Here is an 8441-nt window from a genome sequence, read left to right as displayed (position 1 = left end):
TTAGCTCAGTGGTCTCTTCCGCCGTCAGTCAATAGAGCAGCTGTAAGGAACTCATGTTAAGGGTGATGGGAGACCTGGCCTGATCAGCGTCCTGTTGGCCCAGCGTTCTTGTAAAACAACACTGCGGCAGCGGGATTGATGGATGTCGCCTAGCTTAATAAGATCGACAGTCAGTTGTCCCCGTGAAGAAGCCTTGATGACGAACAACGCCGTGTCATCTGTAGTTGCAACACTGTGCGCGGCCTAATGACAACTTCTCCCAGAGGCACAGCATCTGCCTTGGGGACTGGTAGTGCGCCGTGAAGTAGTTGTCCACGCAGCCGTACTGGCAGAACCTCCAGCTGTGAACGTATTGCACAGGAGTGGATGTGGTGGTGGTGTTGTAGTCCTCGACCCACATGCCCATGCTCACATCCTCCATCTTGAACAGCTGCGAGCAGCAGCAGATCATGTCCGTTAGGGACGATGATGATATGTATGGTAGGGTAAGGGATGCCGCGGTTCGGTAAGAGCAAAGATAGATCTTACCCTTAGGGACTGGTTCGCGTGGCGGGACGCAATGTCTCTGGCAATGTTGGCAGAAATCACATAACCAGGTCCGTTGGCATACGGTGGATACACCAATTCTGGCCATTCCTGCAGGAGGTGCCCTGTGTTGTGAGGAGTTGACAAGTGCATACCGGAATCTATGACCTCGCATTGTATGAAGCGCACCGTACCTCGAACGTCACGGCCCATTTACCGTATCTGAGAGGCCTATGTAAGAGATTCAGGTTACCGAGATAAAGAGGCAGGGTTCTGTTGAAGGTAGAGATCTGCTGCAGTACTGTATCCAGCCTCACGAAGGTGTCGTCGTCGCACTTCATGATATACTCTGCAGTAACATTTTGCACCTGCATATAATTAAGTGCGCGGTGAATATAACATATGAGAATGGGACATTACTGAGATCAAACTGATATGTGAAGAACCGTAGGTGGGCTTACCCCATACTGACATATCGCAACCGTTTTGAGAACCACCAACTCATACCGGTCGATAAATGGTAGGATGACAATGTCTCCAAAATATTCTGCTTCCTTCTTCAGTGCTGCATTTATCTCTTTTCTATGGCTCTACAGAAGCAAAGAGATCCCATAGTGGTGTTACCGTTATTTCAGAATTATTTGAACAAGCTAGAACTACAATAAAATGTATATGAGGACCAAACTGTAGCGTATCATGCATCGACGAAAGGGGCTCGGTGGATTTAAAAAACATATGAACTTATCGTACCAGCGCAACAAAGAATCGAGCAATCACATTTCCCAATTGAATGGCAGGAAACTGCATCCAGGTTTTCCTTATAGCCATCCGCTCAGCGAAATGGTTTGTAGCAGAGAGAATGCCGATAAAAAGTTGAATTGGTTCCTCTGGCACAGGGCGAGCCTTCCACTTATCGGACATTTCCAAGACATTTTGGAGAGAAAAACTGGGATGGGCCTTCGGAAGAGAGGTCGCATAGACCGAGTGAACATCTACGCCACCTGTTACAGCTAAACCAGTTGCATCTTCAAGAGTGAATCCCTGATAACGATTGATAACCAACAGTAGTCAGTATAGCACAGCTGTACAATATATGTATTCCTATATGACAGAATAAAATACTTGTAATATGAACGGAATATCTTACCATCCTATGAGGAAATGAGGCAACATGACGACCTCCCACGTTGATATGGTATCCTTCAACGCCAGCTTGGATGGTGAGAACAAACATCTTCCCCTCTAAAAATGGGTACGGCCAGCTCATTTCTGGTTTCTTTGCTCGGCCGATGAACCTGTTGAACCATGAGGCTGACTTCATTTCTTTTGAATCAACCGTGCCTCTGCGCTCCCATTTCTCGCATTTTGGGAACCCGTCGACTGCAAAGTTAACAGAACTGTGAGCAAACATATAGGCTATGTCAACTGATGCTGAGCCCGTGTTTACACCATTTCAAAAAGGAAAACACAGAAGCTTAGTATAGCAAAAATGCAGTAACATAAAACATTCTGGGAGATAGAACTGATAGAACACGACCCAAGCAGTACATTTCAATAGTATGTGGCCTTTTCTCTCATCTAGTATCAGCTGGTCCAATTGTAAACGAACAAAGATTATTATTGCAATCTACAGCAGACAGTCAAAATAACTAGTACGCGATTGACATGAACACAAATTCGGATGCCTATCAATGATCCATACGGACTACTTCTAGTTACCGAACCAGCAATGCTGCGTTGTCCTGGTGTCCAGAGCAGAAAGACAGCAATGTAGGCAAGCTCGAGTACATACACTAAATGGGAAGCAATAGAATGGATGGAGTGTACGCACCGCGGTCGTCGTCCTTGGAAGGGTTGCCGTCGCAGCGCTGCGCCTTGCCCCACTGCATCCGGAAGCAGGTGTTCATCTCCAGCACGGGCCGGCGGCTCCAGTCGCCTTGCAGCCGCGGGTTGAGGTGGAGGATCCTGGGCGGGTCCTCGCCGCCGGAGGCGCGCAGGCCGCGCAGCTCCACCGCGAACTGCGCCACCATGACCGTCCCGTTCCCATTCCCGCTCCGCTCCAGCGCCTCCACGTACTCCGCCCGCGCCGCGCGCGCCGTCCCCACCAGCGTCACCGCCGACCCCACCGCCAGCCCGCACGGCAGGAGCGCGGCCGTGTCGCGCTCGCCGCCGCCAAGCGCGAGCGAGCCGGGGCAGTCGCCCGACCCGCCGTCGCCCGAGAGGATGGAGTCCACGTCGCCCGAGAACGCGGCGGCCTCCTCCCACGCCTCGGCCCCGCGCGCCCACGCCTCCGCAGCCATGCGCTCGAGCTCCGAGAAGTTGCCCCGCAGGCCCCACCGCCTCCTCGACCCGCCGAGAGCCTCGTGGCGCCGGAGGATCTCCCCGGTGATGCGGCCGTACCCTGCCGCCACGGTAGCCGCAGCAGCAGCTCGCCTGCCGCGGGGCGCCGGTTCGAGGGGCCCGCGCTGCAGCAGAGACTCGCGGCTTGCGGTGGCAGTGGCGTCCGGGGGGCTGACGTCGTCCCAGCCGCCGAGGCCGGCGAGCTTGAAGGACACGAAGAGGAGGTATGCAAAGGCTGCCAAGGCGAGGAGGGGCGCCAGGCGGCGGCGCGCGCGCCCCCGACCGCCCAGGAAGACCTCAGAGCTTCGCGCGCGCTTCATGGCGGCGGCGGCGGACGCGCCGGCGAGGGGAGCGGGTTGCCGGGCCTGGTACCCGGGAGGAGCGAGCCGGGGAACAGAAGGTGGGAAGGGAAAGTGATGGGGGTTGTTGGTGCTTAGCTGGAGGGATTGCTTGCGAGATAGTGAGGTTACTAGTGTGGTTTTAGTTAAGTGTATGTTTACTTGGAGTTAATTCGGAGTTAGCTTCATTCTTACTAAGTTAGTACTGCTAACATCGATTTATTATGGGTGTTAATTCTTATTGCAATACATTTAGTGTATTGGGTGGTTTCGACTTACTGCTACTCTTATCACAAAAACTTTAGTGTGATAGTTGGGAGTACTAGTAGTTTAGACTAGTCACAATGGGAAGTATCATACACTAGTATCATGCACATGATACTAGTTTATGATACCAACCTCACAATGCATAGTATCATAAGATAGTAGTATCATAGTATCATCATATTTAATGTTTTGTAGAATCTCAATGCAAATGTGTGTGCATGATGAGTTTGCCATTGAGTTTCTAGTTTTACGTGCTATGATACAGTATCATATTATGATACCACTCTCATCTCTCACCTCATTAATTGGTGTGCCACATCAGATTTTTGCCAACATGGCATGCATGATACTACTTATGATACTCCCATTGTGGCTAGTCTTAGAACGTTATCAACTAGAGAACTCACATATCACACCAAACATCCAACTTGCAATATTTGGCATATATTGTGGGTGGAATAAATCTTGTGAACGTTCACGAAAACCAAGAAAACAATACAAATTGTCGAGACCACCGTGAATGTTGTCATATATATATATAAAAAATGGTCACCGTTAGGTACATAACGCAATATTGAGTAGAAATTCTCTGCATGTAGTAGTACATTGGGATATTGTTAGGCCTGCAAGTACCGCCGTTAGCGTGGCGGAATGGAGTCCGAGTAATGCAAACTACGTAGATGTAGAATTGGGGCATCTAGTACAATTTGTACTTGTAAGAGTACAGTGTCCCTGTGTGACTTTGATAATTAATGGTAATCTATATAAACTAATGTTTCATTCCATATGAATTGTTTGAATACCATGTGTTGGATTCAAGTATGGATGTCATGAAGATAAAGATGTACTTTAAATATTGTCAACAAGATCATCTATTTAAATAGAAGAATATGATATGATAAAGATCTTGAAAGTTTTATTTCAAGATAAGAATTATATGGCCCTTGGCAGGCCTGGTCAGCCCAGTTCGCCATTTATTTCTGTTTTCTATTTCTTTTTATTTTTCTTTCCTATTCCTTTTCCTTTTCCTTTTCTGTTTCTTTTTTGTTTATTTTTTGAAAAAATTGAAAATAGTTCAAATTTGAAAAGTGTTCAAATTTAAAATAAATCAAAATTGAAAATTGTTCAAATTCGAAAATTGTTCATATTCAAAAAAAAATTATATTTGAAAAACAGTCAAAATTTGAAAAAATCAAAGTTTTGAAAAAATGTACAATCTAAAAAATGTTCAAATTTTAACATATTTAGACATTTTCAAAATTTCATTTTTTTTAAAATCGAGAAATTTAAAACTTTTAGATTTTAAAAACTTGGCACTCTTACCCTTCGACGATGCAGCTTTCATGGCCTTGGTGCTAGGCTCGAAGTCGTCATCCGAGTCGACGACTGGCGGTGCAACACTCTTGCCCTTCGAGGACTTGGCACTCTTGCCCTTCGATGATGCAGCTTTCTTCACCTTGCTGCTAGGCTCAAAGATATCATCGTCATCCTCACTCTCAGTCGCCCACCGTGCTGGATATTTCAAATCCCTTTCCCTATCTTCTTCATTCTTCCATGTTAGTGACTTCCACTTCTCATTCAACCCGATAAGCTCACACCTTATTATTTCCCGTGGGCTGCGAGCAGGCATCTTCTTGACTGGCCATCCATAAGACCAAGTCTCAAATTCCCTACCCACCTTACGGAGCAAGGTGTCAGTACCGATGAACTCCTCGAATGTCTCTACCTTACTCTCCCTCATCACTTTGCGGGCCTCGTCTAGAAGAGGTTTGGCCATGAATTCATTGAAAAGATGGGGAAGATTCTTATATGGGGGATTCATCTTGTTGAGAGAATACACTGAAACACAAAGAAACGGTGGGGGGGGGTTTATAGGTTAGAAGGGATGACTTTCGGCGGGAAGATGTGAGCGGGAAAAATTGAGCGGGAAACAGTTGAGCCAAACTTTCTGACACAACATTTTTGCGGCAAATTCATTTCACATTAATACTAAAACTGAAATTAAGATACACTACAGCTAAAATTAAAAATGGCTTATCACTACAACAGAATTGAAGATACAATGACAAACTAAAACTGAAATTAAGATACATAGCCAGTACGACACATCACTCTACTTTCCTTGCGTCCACCGTGGCCATTTTTCAGACTTGTCGCCGCGTTCTTCTGCCGCTTCCGCCTCAGCAGCTCTTTCCCTTAGTCTCTTCCTCTCCGCTTCACGAGCCTCCCTGCGCACCTCTTCATCTGCAAACTTACGTGCAGCCTCATCATCCATCCTCTTCTGATTCACCTCGCGATTATGAGCTTGTTCCGCCCTTAGTTTATGTGCCTCTCTCGCTCTGCTTTTTCATTAGCACGAACCTTTTTCCAACGCTCCTCCTCAAAGAACGTTGCCCACGCACGCCGGTGTTTCTCCTCAACCTCCTGGCGCGCCCAATTCGGCTGCTCCATGTGTATCCAGTGAAACCATTTGCATAGGGGCGGAGGAGATTGCAACACAAACAGTAACATTAAATCACACTCACAAATAAATTTATGCCTACATAAATTTATGTCGAAACATACCGGCGGCCTGGTGGACGACAAAGCTGAACTACGTGGTGGATCATGCTCATAGATCGCACACATGAAAAATTTCATGCCGAACTGGTCGAAGAAATCCTCCACCTTCTTAACCTTAGCAAGACGGCCGCACCAACACCGCTCTGCAGTCACACTCTAGGGCAAACTTGCAGCCTTCGCCTTGACCAGCCTAAACTCCTGGTCAGAGCACGACACACTCATGACGGCTAAGTGGTGAGCCAACAGAAAAAAAAAGGATAGAAGCACTTGTGCAGCGAAGACTGTCGATGTCTGCTTTTATAGGGAAAAATCCGAGAGCGTGGCGGAAAAATATAGCGGGAGATGGTGGCGGGAGGAAGGAGTGGCGGGAACGAGTATTGCGAAGGGTGCTGATACGCGTACAGCATGCGTCCGTTGGGAACCCCAAGAGGAAGGTGTGATGCGTACGGCGGCAAGTTTTCCCTCAGAAAGAAACCAAGGTTTATCGAACCAGGAGGAGCCAAGAAGCACGTTGAAGGTTGATGGCGGCGGGATGTAGTGCGGCGCAACACCAGGGATTCCGGCGCCAACGTGGAACCTCGCACAACACAACCAAAGTACTTTGCCCCAACGAAACGAGTGAGGTTGTCAATCTCACCGGCTTGTCTGTAACAAAGGATTAGATGTATAGTGTGGATGATGATTGTTTGCAAAGAACAGTAAAGAACAATAGCAGCAGATTTGTATTCAATGTAAAAGAATGGACCGGGGTCCACAGTTCACTAGAGGTGTCTCTCCCATAAGATAAATAGCATGTTGGGCGAACAAATTACAGTCGGGCAATTGACAAATAAAGAGAGCATGACAATGCACATACATGATATGATGAGTATTGTGAGATTTAATTGGGCATTACGACAAAGTACATAGACCGCTATCCAAGCATGCATCTATGCCTAAAAAGTCCACCTTCAGAGTTATCATCCGAACCCCTTCCAGTATTAAGTTGCAAACAACGGACAATTGCATTAAGTATGGTGCGTAATGTAATCAATAACTACATCATCGGACGTAGCATCAATGTTTTATCCCTAGTGGCAACAAGACATCCACAACCTTAGAACTTTCGTCACTTCGTCCCAGATTTAATGGAGGCATGAACCCACTATCGAGCATAAATACTCCCTCTTGGAGTTAAGAGTAAAAACTTGGCCATAGCCTCTACTAATAACGGAGAGCATGCAAGATCATAAACAACACATAGGTAATAGATTGATAATCAACATAACATAGTATTCTCTATCCATCGGATCCCAACAAACACAACATATAGAATTACGAGATAGATGATCTTGATCATGTTAGGCAGCTCACAAGATCCGACAATGAAGCACATGAGGAGAAGACGACCATCTAGCTACGCTATGGACCCATAGTCCGAGGGGTGAACTACTCACTCATCGCTCCGGAGGCGACCATGGCGGTGAAGAGTCCTCCGGGAGATGATTCCCCTCTCCGGCAGGGTGCCGGAGGCGATCTCCGTAATCCCCCGAGATGGGATTGGCGGCGGCGGCGTCTCGATAAGGTTTTCCGTATCGTGGCTCCCGGTGTCGGGGGTTTCGCGACGAAGGCTTTAAGTAGGCGGAAGGGCAACGCGGGGGCCACACGAGGACCCCACACACCGGGGCCGCGCGGCCAGGGTCCAGGCCGCGCCGCCCTGTTGTGGCGGCACCTCGTGGCCCCACTTCCTTTCCCCCTCGGTCTTCTGGAAGCTTCGTGCAAAAATAGGACCCTGGACGTTGATTTCGTCCAATTCCGAGAATATTTCCTTTGTAGGATTTCTGAAACCAAAAACAGCAAAAAACAGCAACTGGCTCTTCGGTAGGGGTGGAATATCGAGCAGCTCGGATCGTTAAGGCTCGTGATCGTTAAGGCTCAGATCCTTAAGCTCGTTATGACTAACGAGCTAAACTCATTGTTCGACTCGGTTCGTTATCTGCTTGCGAGCGCTCGCGAGCTGCTCGATAAGAACATTTTGGCAATTATAAGAATTAGTGTAATACAATAAATTAAACTTAACAGATGCATAGCTTTATTCCTAGGAAAACTTAATAGTCGCTGACAAGCATCAAACATGATACATCACAAAGACACCATCACGGTACTTAAGACATAACAAAAAGGTCTCCAATAGGCAAAGAACAAAAATGACGTCTCCAATAGATTAAAAAAGCGAGGTCAAATGAAGATGGCTTCCGTTAATTGCTTCCCACGGAAGAATGCTGGAAATGGTATGAATTCCACATCATCATCACTATCATCTTGCCGCAAAAATAAATGATATTGCGTTAAATTTTTCTACCGTAGTGTACAAAGGATCAAGGATTCAAGGCTGACAAGAGAATGACAAGTAAACTTACAGGAATCGTA

General features: G+C 47.1%; 1 protein-coding gene across 1 annotated transcript; it reads right to left on the bottom strand.

Annotated features, from left to right (window-relative positions):
• On the bottom strand, positions 1–3200 carry LOC124654770 (hydroxyproline O-galactosyltransferase GALT2-like). The gene is made up of 7 exons (XM_047193759.1): positions 2357–3200; positions 1673–1905; positions 1276–1566; positions 987–1115; positions 720–893; positions 529–636; positions 1–430 (listed from the first exon to the last, which is right to left on the bottom strand). Exons 1-7 carry the CDS (start codon positions 3183–3185, stop codon positions 215–217), a joined length of 1980 nt encoding a protein of 659 aa, XP_047049715.1. The 5' UTR covers positions 3186–3200; the 3' UTR covers positions 1–214.
• Positions 3201–8441: the final 5241 nt, after the last annotated feature.

Source organism: Lolium rigidum, chromosome 5, assembly GCF_022539505.1.
Source record: "Lolium rigidum isolate FL_2022 chromosome 5, APGP_CSIRO_Lrig_0.1, whole genome shotgun sequence".
In the NCBI taxonomy this organism is placed as follows: domain Eukaryota; kingdom Viridiplantae; phylum Streptophyta; class Magnoliopsida; order Poales; family Poaceae; genus Lolium; species Lolium rigidum.
This window is presented reverse-complemented; position numbering and strand designations above follow the sequence as displayed.